Source organism: Quercus suber, unplaced genomic scaffold (genome assembly GCF_002906115.3).
Source record: "Quercus suber isolate HL8 unplaced genomic scaffold, Cork oak 2.0 scaffold_13, whole genome shotgun sequence".
In the NCBI taxonomy this organism is placed as follows: Eukaryota; Viridiplantae; Streptophyta; class Magnoliopsida; order Fagales; family Fagaceae; genus Quercus; species Quercus suber.
In genome coordinates this window covers 2,781,653-2,796,602 of record NW_027069478.1, presented here as the reverse complement: position 1 = coordinate 2,796,602, position 14,950 = coordinate 2,781,653, and the positions used below count along the sequence as shown (strand labels likewise).

The following is a 14,950-nucleotide window of genomic DNA, read 5'->3' as shown; positions in this document are numbered from 1 at the left end:
CAATTTTTCTTATTTCATTAAACTAGAATTTGTATACAACAAGGGGTGGCCATGTGTATACAAATGATATAAATTATGGTTTACCCTCACTGTAACCTACCAAAATATGAGTTAACTATACACTCAACCCAAGTCACCAAAAATGTATTAAAAAAAAAGTATGGTACTTTAATCCTTGTCTTTCCCTAAAATTAAAAAATAAAAATAAAAATGGTATGGCATTTTAAAAGCCCAAAGAAATAAAGGGTAATGGGCCAGAGCAAGTTGGAGGATAACGACGAACATAAGAATAAAAATATATTCTATAGGTAGAATATAGACATTGACTTGAGTCTTGTGATGCTTTTTAGTTCTTTCCTACGAAGTTTCTCTCCTCAGACCATGAATTAACATTGGCTTTGATTCTTATCATTGTTGTAACTAGCAAAGAGTGTTGAACAACTAGTCCTGTGGCTGATCTTTTCCTAGAGCAGATCTAACAAAGCAATAGGGAGGATGAGCAAAACTCAATTGTAAGTTTGTAACGCAAATCATTTCTTTTTTCCTTATTTGTTTGTCCTTGTTTTCCTTCACTCTGTCTCTTTCCCTCTTCCTTTCAACTTCGTTTCTTGACCAAGAAACTTGATGCATCATCATTTGTTAGCTAATATTTCCTATGATTCATGATGGCAGGTATAGCAGTGGTTTAGAGTTGGCAAATTTCGTGGTGACCCTTGATATCTTGCACGATGCATGGACTGCAATTTGGAGTCTATACACAGAAATCAGTCAGAATGAAGGACCATCTTCCTTCGTTAGATTCAGAGTTTATGAACTACCAAACTATACCATTATAGCGTTTTTCACTTGGCCCTCTAGTAGCAAAGACTCTGTTCAGGGCGGTGGAGGAGGAAATTTAGTTTCATCTTCAACTTTTAAGGGGTCTTTTCCTTTCTTTGATTTCCTGTGCCCCAAAACCAAGGACCCAAGTTTCTCCATTAACGAACCTGCATTTCAGCTTTTTAAATCCATTTATGGTGTGCTCCCGAAATTTGAGGTACCTCTCTATACTCTGAAAAATCTTTATTTATTTATTTATTTATTTATTATTATTAATTTTAGTTTTGGTCATAGGCTCATGGCACTTGTAAACTTCAAAACATCAAGCAGTCAAGTCTCTAATTCAACCGTAGGTCATAAGTAACAAACTGCCTGAACAGCATATCATTGCCAAAAATATCTTTATAAATTGATACAAGCTACTTTTTTATTCATTTATTTCAGAAACAGAGTTGTTAGTTGTTGGTAGTACTCATTTGTCAAGTACTATTATTATTATTATTATTATTATTATTATTATTATTATTATTTTATCTGCAAATATTATTGTTATGAATTAATAATTATTATCAACGTTTAAATTTTAAAAAATACTGGTAAAGTCTCTGATGGTTGTATAAGAGATCTGGGGTTCAATTCTCGCCTACACCAAAAACTGATTGGTGTTTTGGTCTGATGAGAAAGAGCTATTATCAGAAGCGGACGCCATAGGTTGAAACTCTCTCAAAAACTTTTAAAAATATCAAAAAAAAAAATTTTAAAAATATCCTTGATATGATGTGGGATAAGTGATAATCGGTATGACAAAAATAATATCTCTTGAATATATGAGATGTCAACCACTATTTGGGTAAATTACACTAATCTACCTTGAAGTTTAGAATAATGTCAAAAACATCCATAGCTTCTTAAAAATAACCAATTTGGTCCTTGAAGACTGTTTGTTTCAGACCTAAAGGTTTTTTTTTTTTTTTTAATATCTTTTCTCCGTTCTTTATTCTTATCCTCACAGTCAACGAGTCCAAATCTTCTGTCCCACTTTTCCTGCTCCACTCTATACTCTACCAATAAATACTTGCCACTTGTTCATCTAATTAATTAAATATTACTATTAATTAATAATTGTAGTATTAATAAGTCAATATGATAGAATTTAATTAATTAGGTGAACACGTGACAAATATTTATTGGTGAAGTATAGAGTGGAGCAGGAAAAATGGGATAGAAGATTTAGACTCCATAGTCAACACCACACCTCCACACACTTAACCTTCACTCTATCTCTTGTTTCTTTTCTTTGTCCTCTCTTTCTCACTTGATTCTCTCTCTCTCTCTTTCTATTTTCTTTTCCTTTGCCAAGCCAAATTTTACCCTCTTCTTTCTCCAATCTCTTCTTATCTCATGTCTCTATTTCGCTGATGGAAATCCTTTGGTGGTGGCCGGTGGGTTAGCAAATTTCGATGGGATAACTGGATTCGGGTTTTTTTTTTTTTTTTTTGGAGAAAAATTGGATTTGGGTTTAATAGCAATATTGTGATGGAATTTTGGACCTTGGCTGGTGTGATTAGGTTAAGGTCATTCGGGTTTTCATGGGTTTCTTTGTGAAAGAGATGAAGAAATTCCTTTTTGGTTTTCTCGGCAACCAAGCACTGAGCAAAGAAGTCTAAAGAGCAGATGAGACTATATGGGTTGTCCTTCTGATATTTTGGCTACTAATTAGGAATGAAGAAGATTTATGGGTTGTTCTTTTGATTTTCTTGGCCACCAAACACAGAATGAGGAAGATCCTGACTTTTTCTTTGGATTTTCTTGGCTACCAAACACAAAATTATTAATAATTTTATTTTAAGAAAAAGTCTAAGAAAATCGTTGGTGTGGTGTTGATGAATCATGAAATGGTGTGGTGTTAATGTCCCACTTGCTTCTTGTCATTGTAGTCTTCCTTTAGAAATCCCAGGTACCTTTGCACTGGGAGAGAATGCTAAAAACGGTTTTACACGCCGTTAATGTTTAAAGGACCAAATTGGACATTTTAAAGAAGTATTGATGTTTTTGGCATTATCTCAAACCTAATGTATTTTATCCCTATTTTTAATTTTTTTGGTGAGGATTGATGTTTGATTATTAATTATTTATTTAATACTCCGATTTTTCATAAATTTCTGTATTTTTCCAATATATTGATCCGTAACCCAATATATTAAGAGCCCCGGGCGGGGGGGGGGGGGGGGGGGGGAAGAGAAACCCAATTTTGTATTATTGATGTGTGAAGTTGAGTGGTCATGTGGACACTATATAACCATTTTTTATTAGTTATAGTTAACAAAAATCAAAGAGAGTGATTAATCTGAACAATTTTTAACCTTATCTTAACCCAAAAAAAATTAACCTTACGGTGTTAAAAATCAAAATAATACAAAATTGATAGCTCAACTTGCTAACTAAACCCAACCAATGGGGTCTTTTTGCATTTGAATTGTTTTTGTTGGTATTTCTTGATGCAATTTTAAGATATCTATTGATATCATTTTTCATTATCCATTTCAAGATATTATGAAATATCATGATACATTATTTAAAACTATTTCCCTCGTTGTCAAGGATCTTGTAGTTGAATTGACACATTCTCATGCATAAAGTGCTTGGAAGTTTAGGGAGAACAGGATTCGAGTTATGAGAGTCTAGCAGAAAATGGTTCAAGCTACAAGATTAGCAGCATATTATAATTATCTCAAAAAAAAAAAAAAACTTTTTTCCTACTTAAATTTTATCTGTCCACTTTCTTATAATTTATAGTATGTTCCAACATGCTGACTCTTTTTTTTTTTTTTTGATAGGACAGCATACTGATTTTTGTCCTTTTGTTTTGTACTATATGTTTTTAAATTAAAAAGGATAATTTTAGGAACTTATGCCTTTTATCAATCCTCCTAAATTAATGATGTCTTTTTAAAAAGTTTGATTTTTAGAGGTCAACAAGATAGAGTATAATCATTTACATATCTGTTCTAGAGAGAATTCCAATGTCATAAGCTTTCTACTTCTAGCATTCTCAATTATTTTTATTTTCATAAGCTTTCTGCTTCTAGGATTTTTATTTGTGTTTAATTAGGTTCGTTGAAATTGTAAGTTTTGTTCATTTTTATTGATTTGGTCTATAGTCTTACTTTGATTTGTTCATTGTCTAATGGGTTTCTTTCATATCTCTCTCTCTCTCTCTCTCTCTCTCTCTCTCTCTCTTCCATGTCAATGGTGTCATTCTGGACTCAGTATACTCATGGATTTTGCCATTGTAAATCAATTCACCTCTTTGTTCTTGCTGATGGTGTCAACCGTTAAGAATGATTAATTATTAGGCGAACACCACATTTTAGTCCCTACATTTTCACCATTTTTCATTTTGGTTCCTAACTTTTTTTTTCCACCGCTTTTAGTCCCTATCCTGAAAAATGCGCCTCATTTTTGTCCCTACCGTTACATCAGAGATGGAATTTGCACAGCTGGCAAACGGCATAATTAAGTTAAATATAATAAAATAATGCCACATAAACCACGTGACTTTCCATGTCAGCATCTAAATTAAAATAATAATAAAAATTTAATTGACATTTAAAAAGTCCATGTCAGCAATTATAATGAATTTAAAATCAAAACCATTGTCTTTTTAAATTTGTCAATTTTAAAAATAAAATAAAATATTTTAAAAAATATAAATAGATTTTACAACTCTCTCTAATCTCATATTCTCATCAAATTCTCATCAGATACCTCTAATCTCAAACTTCCTCCCTCTCACCGACAACATCGCTTCACCTCTAATCAAAACCATCTGAGATTCTTACACCTCAAACTTCCGTTTCTTGATCTCACTCTCTCTCTTCATACCCCTTGGCCGAAGCTCCCACCGTTCATCTCCTTTAATCGCCGCCGCCACCACAGCTATCAAGTTGGTAAGATCCTCCTAGTCAATGGGTTCGGCAAGGTTCACAGGTGGTGGGATCGGCAAGGTTCATTGGTGATGGGTTCGGCAAGGTTCACAGGTGGTGGGATCAGTAAGGTTCATCGGCGGTGGGTTCGGCAAGGTGGTGGGTCAGTTTTTGGGTCGTATGTGGTGTGTGGTATGGGTTTCCAGCAGATCTGATGGCCCACGATTTCCTCTCTTCCTCACTTTCTCATCTCACCCTCTCTATCTTGGGATTGAATTTGAAGAGGATCTGAAGCTGATCTTGGGTTTATTTTATTTGTTTCTGATTTTTAACAAATTTGAAAAACTCATTTGTTGTATCTGTTGAGAAGGGATATTCTAGGTTTATGGGTTTGTGAAAGGACTATTTGCTGTGTGTGTTGAGAAGGGATCTTCTGGGTTTGTGAAAGGGAGTTTTTTGGGTTTATGAATGAGAATTTGTTGGGTTTGTGAAAAGGGAATGAGAATTTTCTGGATTACCAATTAGGAGAGAAAAATGTTCAGATCTTGAGATTGACGTTGCCAAGAAAATGCTTAATTAAATTTTATTTTATTTAACTGTTATTGATCTGAGTTTTGATGTGTTTGGCTTTAAAGAAAGTACAAGAAAGACAGATAAATGAAAAGAAACTAAGAATTAATTTGCTAAGAACATGAATATGAATAGTCATGTTCTTGGGGAAGAACACAAAAACCACATATGAATATGTTCTTTTGAAGAAAATAATAAAAGGAAAAGAAATTTTATTTTAATTATTTTATTTTATTTGGTTTTAAAAATCACATGTTTAGAATTTTGTTTTAATTTTTTCTGACGTGGCTTTTTTTAATATTTAAAATGCGAATGTGGCATTATTTAAATGTTAATTAAAAAATTTTATTATTATTTTAATGGCCATGTAAGCGCTCCATAAGCCAACCGTGCATTCCGTTTGCCAACTTTGCAAATTCTGTCTCTGATGTAACGGTAGGGACAAAAATGAGACGTGTTTTTCAGGACAGAGACTAAAAGCGGTGGAAAAAAAAGTTAGAGACTAACGTGGGAATCGCGTGAAAATGTAGGGACGAAAATGTGGTTTTCGCCTAATTATTATTGAATAGTATATTCTTTGACTTTACGTACTCATGACTTTTGACATTATAATTTAATTTATATTTACATTTATTCTATTTTCAAGATGCTTGTTATCTCTTTTTGTATTGTATTATGCTGTCTTTAATCTAATAGATTCTATAGTAAGTCAAGTTGACATTGTAAATCAAATTAGGGGTTTTTGTTTTTGTGAGAATCATATCCAAATTATAGTTTAGTTGGAGCATTTGTTAGATTAGGTCAAATGGAACAAATCAAATAAGGTAAAAGACATATGTCTCCAGGCTTATTTTCACAAGTTTTCGTGCAATATGGTTCAAAGGAGTAAAATCTTTACTAAAATTTTCTACCATTCCAAGCAGCTCCCCACTTGCTATTGTAAGATTAATTTCAAAAGTTGCATTTCTTATTAGTATGAAGATTTTAATATTAATTTATGCAAACTTAATTTGGTAGTAATATTAGGTTTACATTTTTTTTTTTTAAATACTAAATATTTTTAACACACACATCGGAGAAGAGGGAAGAATATCTTAAAGAAACTTACAGTGGTGCATACCAAAAGGACTTAACTCTTAAATATACAGTACAGGCTTTAAACCTCTTTAATTCATACTCATTTTTCAACGTGAGATTTACCCACTGTTTTTTCTTTTGAGAATACTAAATATTTTTAACACACACATAGGAAGAGGAGAGAAGATCTTAAAGAAACCTACAGTGATGTATATCCAAAAGAGTCTAACTCTTGAATATAAATAATGTATCATTGAGCGGAAGTTACATATTTTGAATACAATAGGAAGTTATATTTATTAGTTTTGACATAATTGTATGTCTATATTTCCTTTGAATCACACGGAGTTGGTGACTAACATTCATAGTTACCATGGCATGCATAATAACATTTAACAATGTGTACAATATGTTATGTAATTTTTATTGAACTTTGAGAATGTCACAAGGCTAGTTATTAACACATTAAGATTCATATCATAATGCAGATTGACAATTCCAAACAATTAATTATCACTGGAAACTCTTTGGGAGGATCTGTTGCTACTCTGTTCACCTTATCATTGCTAGAAAAATTCAATTTTTCAAAAACCAAAGGCCCACTTTGCATCACTTTTGGTTCACCCCTTATTGGTGATGAGAATCTGCAAGAAGCCATATCTAAATATGCAGCATGGAACTCTTGCTTTTTGCATGTAGTTTATGACCAGGATCTAGTTCCCAGAGTCTTAATTAATGGTTACCAGCCTTTTGGCACGTTTCTCTTCTATTCAAAGCTAGGTTGTTCTTCTTTTGAGGACCATCAAACCATTTTGGAGTTGTTGACGAAAACCAATTCAGGAACTCCTGAAAATCAAGACCCTAATAAAGTTTTTGAGTCCTATGGAAAATTTGTGAAGAATCTCAACTGTAAGGTAATTTGCAAGGCAAATGATGAGTCCTTAATTGATTGGACTACAACACCATTACGGGCAGGCATTATTACACAACTAGTAGCAATCGGATTGGTGCAATCACAGGTAACTTAGTTACAACTCTTTTTGGATCATATATAATTAGAATGCTTATTTGAGCTATGTCATTGTATGGTACAGATAATGTTACACCTAGGCAACACACTAAATAAAATAATATAATGAATGAAATACTTACGGATTAAGTATTAATAACTAACCAAAGCCTTTATTGTTTCTTACATGGATAAACATTACTACAATTTGAAGTCTTTGTCTATGTCCTTGTGATCTTTCAAAACTCCCCTTCTAGCCCAACTCATTTTTACAAGTTATTGCAGCAACAGCAAAACGTTGACATCAACATTATCATAACAAATACAGAAAAAGGGGCAAAAATTAAGGCAATTTTAAACCAACAGGCTTTTGATCCCACCAGGGGGTTGAATGACATTAAAGTGTATATGGCCTATCTAGAACAGTATAAGAAGGTGTCTAAAGAGGAAAGAGTTGGATACTATGATAGATACAAGAGTAAACTTGATGCGAGTGATATTAAAGTGGAAGAGTATATGAGACGCCTCACATGTTACTGGGAAGAAATGGTTGATCAAGCAGAGAAAAGGCCTCAGACAGTAGGTGCCTCCCTTCGTACCCGTTCACTCTTTGGGGGAACAAATTACCGAAGGATGATTGAACCACTGGTCATAGCTGATTACTACAAGGCAGGCAAACAAGACTACATAAATCAAGGAAGGTTGATACATTTCATAATATTGGAGCAATTGCTGAAAGAAACGGAGAAACCTTCAAGTGGTCCAAATGAATTGAAGAAACAGAATGTGGCTTCTAGTTTGACAGAGGATTCTTGCTTTTGGGCACATGTTGAGGAGGCTCGCATTTCATGCAAATTGCTGAGTAACGGAGAATCAAATGATAGGGAGAAAGAAAGAAACAAACTGATTGAGTTTGAAAACTATGTATACGGTTTGATGAAAAATTATGCAGTATCTTCCGAGATTTTCTTACCTGAGAGCAGCTTCATGACATGGTGGAGAGAGTATAGAGAGATCAAGGGAACTTTTTATCGTTCATATCTCACTGGCTTAATGAATAATGAAGAGAATTACGACAAGTACGCTAAGGGCCGCTTGGTGATTCCCTCAAGGTTTATATGATTTTGATCACATATTTCAATATTTATGTGTGCACTTCCTTACAAACATTTATGGTATTTCGAAGTCATTCCTCAATAGATTGTAAATTAAAGAAAATCATCTTTTCAACTTTTTTATTATTTTTATAAAATTTTCATGTCTTGCTTTCTCCATTTTTGGGTTGTATACTTGGATGTATGCGAGCACATTTTGGATGAGAATAATTCTCCTCAACAAGACCATTCATGATTTGCTAAACCCTAGAGTCTTAATTTCACCCCCACAATCCTTCTGCAACTGAAACGGATTCACAAACTTAAGGTTACAAGCTGCGTGAGACTTTTCTCCCGTGTTTGTAATTCAGTAAATTTGGGGTCTAAACTAGTTTAATTAGGTAATATCTCTGGAATATGTTGTATAATTTATTTTTTGAAAAGCTCAATATCATATATTAGGATTAGCCATATTAACAAACAATTTCGCTCTATAAGAATATTTTATTTTAATGTATTAAACTATTAATTAAAAAAAAAAAAACTAAAAAAAAAAGGATGTCACATTGTTTTCTCAGTCAACTAATGAAAATTCTGACTAAATTTTTCAGGTTCTTTTTCCATTTCACCATACACAACGAAAACAATCACATTCGCACCCCTCAGCCTTAAATTTTCTCAATACTTTTAAAGGGTACATTATCATATCTAAAACTGCAACTCTTAAAAAATATATTCCTGTTCTGGTGTACTAAGCCACTTGTTTCATAATCATTACAGAAGAAAAAAGAAAACTGAAACAAAGAACGGAAGAGAAAAATCTAAAATGATAAAATTTACAAAAGTTTTCAAGAAATAGGTCTCAGAAATCATGATTTGGAAAGCCAATTTAAGTTGATATTTTTCTTAGCCACCATTACCTTTAAATTGGAGAAGAATTCCTCAAAAGGCTCCCATAACTTGGCCCTCTCTTCATCACATACCACAAGTCTCAACTGCTTGAGATCAGTAATTGATGATGGCAACTGCTTACGCAATCTCAAGCACTCTTTCATGTGTAACTCTTTCAATTTATGCAACTCACCGATGTGTTTTGGCAACTTGATAATGCTTAGGCAGTCAGATATGTCAAGAATGCGTAACTTATGGAGGCTTCTGATTGACTCTGGCAACTCTGACAATTCAGTACAAGACCTAAGCCTTAGCTCTTCTAAATTCACCAACTTTCCGATTTCTTCAGGCAGTTCAGACAACTTATGACAATTGGTGATGTTGAGTTTTTTTAGGTGGAGAAACTCACACAACCATGCAGGCAATTCCACCAAATCATTGCAATAGTCAATGTTTATCTCCATTAGATTTGGAAATGAATCTGACACTTGTATAGTAGAATTCCCAAAAGTTTGACCAATATTACACATAAACAAAGATATTTTCTTCAAACTCCTCAATTGTACAAGGGAGCAAAGGGAAGAAATTGAAACCTTCTCTAATCTAATTCTTTTTAGATTGGGGAGACAACTGAGTAGCTGAAAATTACTTAATTCAGCAGGAAAGAAACCATAATTAGTGACAATTATAACCTTGAGTTCAACCATAATCTTCACAAACTCAGGTAAGGTGTAATTCCTTGTTCGAAAATTCAGAATTAAAGCCTCAACTTCAGGTGCTTGAATGTTGCACCAACTCGACGAAAACAGCTCATCTGCAAAAAAATATTCCATATGGTGTGACAAGATACTCATTAGTACGTTACATTGTGTGTGTGTGTGTGTGCGCCTTTGTTAGAAAGAAAAATGTACCAACCAGTAGAGATAGATAATAAGCGTGCATTGATAAGTTGTGGTTTCATCCACCAGTTTGGTAGGTTGTTTTCCCTGATGTCCACAATCAGTCTTGTCCTTTCTATTATTGGCTTCTGGCTGCTCAGTTGGATAGCTAGCTCCCTAAGAAGATCATGTTGCGTGACAAATTCTTCATTGTAATAGTAACTGACCTCTTCTGCATCTTTCCTGGTGAATGACCAAAAGTATAAGCTTATAAGAGATTCAAATTCTTCAGTCCTCACATAAGAAAAATATATATTCCATGGCAATCGAACATAGTTGTGGATACGATAACAAAGACATGGATTGAGACAATCAGTTTCTATCTGTAACAATTAAAATCAAACGGTAATAAGATAAGCAGCAAAAAGGAATAGACTACTAAAAGTTGAAATTCCCCTCTTTTATTGGGCAGAGTAATTGGACCCCTTATTGTTTATCATTTGATATAAAATTCCTTTTGTCTCTTTTTAGTAATCACCTTTAGCATCCTTGGTGTGTGTGTGTGTGTGTGTGTGTGTGTGTGTATTATCAATTGTAGCCAGAAGTTGATCAAGTTAGAAGACATAATGAAATATTTTGGGCTTTAGGTCATGTATAGAGATATCACATCACAACTAGCAACTAGAAATGATCAAATGAAGAACTTATCCTACAAGAAAATCACACTTTAGAAATCAGAAGACTGAACAAACCTTTTCATTACAAGACTAGCCAAATTCCGACTGTTGAGTTCATGCAAATTAGCAATAGCATGGACATCATTTTTGCTTGGTTCATGTAATTCTGTCCAAATATCAATGAGGGCAGTAGCAGGGATTCTTTGGTCTTCAGGAAATGAACCTAGGTCCATGAAATACTCTTTGAGGATGATCTTGTCAGCAGAAAAGTCTAGACATTTTTGGAGACGAGCAAGCACCTCATTATCAGAGTCAAAAATAGAATGACCTTCAGACCATCCCATTACTTTACTTTGCCAAACCTCTACAGGCTGCCCACAGAGTGAACCACCAATCACTTCAAGGGCTATTGGCAACCCCCCACAGTATCTTAATATCTGCAATTCAAGGAACCAAATAAAATTAGTTCTTGTCCATAGGTTTCAAGGGTAATATTGGTCAATACTGTTTTTTGTCTAAACTCTAAACCACTGTTTGTTCGGAAATGTGAAATTGCATTTTGTATGACTTTTTTTCTTTCTTTTCCCTTGTCTTCACTCAAGTTTTGGGGACAATTCTTTCTCAAAAAAAAAAAAAAAAAAGTTTTGGGGACAATTGGTTTGCCAGAAACAAAACAAACAAGCTTAAATATAATGCATGTGCAAGTATGAAAACATGATTTAGGCAAGTATATATGGTATATGGATCCATCAACCCAAAAATAGAATGTATATCTTTGGTCATATGCACACCTTAACCCAAAAGGCAAAAGTACAAACAAAATTAACAATATTTCTTTTATATATATATACATATACTGACAAAGTACCTTTTCCATAACTTCTTCTAGTATGTAAGAGCTCCCATCTTGCATTGATGCTGAGTGACAAAAAAGTCTCATTGCATCTTCATGATCTAATGGATTTAATTGAAATCTAAACTTAAATCTTGAAAATGCTTTTCTTGAAGTCACCACAATCTTGTAATTTGGAATATTAAACTTGAACTTGTCAATAAGGGATTCTGATTCAGGCCAGACATCATCCAAGATCAACAATATGGGTTGACCAATTTGATACAGCAGTTGCTCCAGCTGGTTGATTGCATCTTCATCACTTTGAAACTCAGGGCACTCATCACCATTATAACTAAATAGGTTTTGTACAATGACCTTCAGGTTGGGAGTTTTTGAAACGTTGACAAAAAATATATTGCCCATATATATGCCTATCCAAACACAATGTAGTTAGAAAGCTGCCATCAAGGCATAGTTCATCTCTAATAACATCATACATCTACATGCATAATGGTGAAGTGAAATTAACAAAAGTCCCAATCCCAACCACAGGGTAAGAAGTGAGCAAAAGCAATTTTCTAGAAAACTACACCAATTAGGAATATAAGAAAATTCATTTTTTTCTCCTTATCTTTTCTTTATCACTATTCTTCTCAAGGCAGTAATTCTAAAGGATGAAATATGCCCAAAGCACTGCTATGACTATTGATAAAGGACAAAAACAAAAGAATGAACACAATTAGCAATGTCCTACCATATGTTACCTTATGGCCCAAATATTTGTTTCAAAACGTAGTTCAATTCACTTGCATAAATTGGAATCTTCTGTTTGAATGAAGTATTCCCATTTCTTCCAATTATGGTTAAACATATAATAATCAAGCAGTGGCACATTTAAAGATTCATCAATAAAGTTCTCTATGTATTTTGTTTTTAAATGACCTAACCATTTACTTTTTCTATAACTATCCACATACTAATACTATCATTACAAATAACTAAAATGAAAGTATTGCTCATGTTTCTTTAAAGAAAAATGTTATGAACACAACATTTTCACAATAATTCAAAATGGGTTCATTAGTGTCGATCACTTTTATTGTGTAACATAAAAGTACCAACCAATCAGATCAAGACATGCTGGTAGTTGGAAAAACAAAAATGAAAAAAAAAAAATTGTATACACAAGACATTTTTATTTGAGAAATAGTACCTATAATTTCCTCATCCCAACCAAGCATTTGGACCAATGTGGTCTTCCCGCAACCTCCAAGAGCAGTCACTATAAGCACAGACACCTCTTCCTTCAACAGCTCCCTCTTCAACTCCTTCAAATGCAAATCAAACCCAACAATGTAATCCCCGAGTTTAGGAACCGCACACGACAATGTCCCATATTTCCTCTTCATGTCCGAATTCTGACTCTCCACATGCTTCAAAACAAGATTCAAAGCCCTTTTGCTCTCATTCACCTCCGTCAATGTCTCCAATCCAATCCTTGTGTTGTGATTCACCTCGGCCAATGTCTCCAACCCAATCCTTGTGGTGTAATTCACATCGGCCAAAGTCTCCAACCCAATCGTTGTGTTGTGATTTAACTCGGCCAAAGTCTCCAACCCAATCGTCGTGTTGTGATTCACCTCGGCCAAAGTCTCCAACCCAATCGTCGTGTTGTGATTCACCTCGGCCAAAGTATCCAACCCAATGCTTGTGTTCTGATTCACCCCCGTCAAAGTCTTCAACCCAATCTTTGTGTTCTGACTCACCAAGGTCAATGTCTCCAACCCATTCCTTGTGTTCTGTACCATCAAATTAACCTGACAGAACTTTTCAATAGCCCTATTCAACTTGGAAAGTTTGCTCGAATAAGAATAGGCTTTGACACAATAGTTCCAATTCCGACGCTTGATTTTGGAGCACTTGAGAACCAGCTCCTTGCCCTTCTTCATTTGTTCCACCAAGCTCTGTGTTTCCTTTACTGGGAAATTAAGAGCTTGGCTTAATTCTTCTATTTCTCGGACCATTGGTGCCACACCATCTAGCGTGGATTCTAAGCGTTTGAGTTCGGATTTGAACATGATGATTTGGCCTGCCACATGCTTAACTGTATCGTGCAAAATAGCAAATCCCTCTCCAAAAGCTGCCCCCACAACACCCCCTGAAGCAAGATCAGCCATATCTTTTTGGAACCTCAATTAAGAAAGAAATACAATACCAGATCTATCTACCGAACTATACCAAAAAAAAAAGAATGGACACCAATTTTTGCCTGGATGAATTAGATTTTCATTCAAGTAAATGAAAGTGCAGAGAGAACTATCAAGAAGCTAGCTTTGATCTCAAAGCTCTTCAATTTGTTCTTCTCTCAGCTTTGATGCAAAACAATATGAGAAAAATAGAAGAAGAAGAATTTATGCTTCGTTGTGTTTACGAGTGGCCGTCGTCAAGCCGTCCAGTATGAGTTTGAGTAACAAGTAAAGATATTTTCTGGAGTTTCCAAGTAATTACCATCGGTATTGGTTCTCACTTTTTGTCGTTGACCGTGGTACTTCACTTCAGTACCCTTCTTTTTTTTTTCTTTTTTTTTTTTTTTTTTTGAGAATTCTTCACTTCAGTACTTGGGTGGAAGTTTCTTTTATTTATATATATATATATATATATATATATTTATTTATTTACTAGTATTATGCCACGGTTTAATAAAAATTATTTTGATAATATATTAAATTTAATAAAAAATAAAATGAAAAAGAATTAATTCAAAATTTAAAATAAAAAATAAATTATACTTGTACACTTGAAAGAAATTTAATTTTTATTTCTTATTTTGATATTTAAATCATTTATTTTAGTATTGATTTCATTCAAATGGTTATAAGTTATATCAACCCTACACTAAATTAATAATAATAAAAATATAATACTCTAACTTAATGTAACATTCTAACTTACTAATAAATAAATATGACACCCTAACTTAAAGTAATGTTTGTAATCGTATTGTGTTTTATCCTTTAAGAACACATTTTTTTTATCATAAAAATAATAATAAAAAAAAAACACAGATATTAATATTACACATAAAAAAATAATGAATTCAATAATTGAAACGGTTGAAAACAAAATTAAGCCAAAACCTCAATTCATTAATGAAAAAATCCAAATTTTTGAACT

The 14,950-nt window shown here is 33.5% G+C and overlaps 2 protein-coding genes across 2 annotated transcripts; one reads left to right on the top strand and one right to left on the bottom strand.

The window, feature by feature from the left end:
- The first annotated feature begins 321 nt into the window (after window positions 1–321).
- On the top strand, window positions 322–8,675 carry LOC111985782 (senescence-associated carboxylesterase 101). Its single transcript, XM_065780186.1, has 4 exons — window positions 322–512; window positions 673–1,036; window positions 6,881–7,411; window positions 7,687–8,675. Exons 1-4 carry the CDS (start codon window positions 496–498, stop codon window positions 8,521–8,523), a joined length of 1,749 nt encoding a protein of 582 aa, XP_065636258.1. The 5' UTR covers window positions 322–495; the 3' UTR covers window positions 8,524–8,675.
- Window positions 8,676–9,087: 412 nt separating this feature from the next.
- Window positions 9,088–14,287, bottom strand: LOC112006709 (probable disease resistance protein At5g66900). Its single transcript, XM_065780180.1, has 5 exons — window positions 12,990–14,287; window positions 11,810–12,207; window positions 11,017–11,378; window positions 10,302–10,507; window positions 9,088–10,200 (listed from the first exon to the last, which is right to left on the bottom strand). The coding sequence occupies exons 1-5, from the start codon at window positions 13,951–13,953 to the stop codon at window positions 9,365–9,367; spliced, it is 2,766 nt and encodes a 921-aa protein (XP_065636252.1). The 5' UTR covers window positions 13,954–14,287; the 3' UTR covers window positions 9,088–9,364.
- Between the last annotated feature and the right edge of the window lie 663 nt (window positions 14,288–14,950).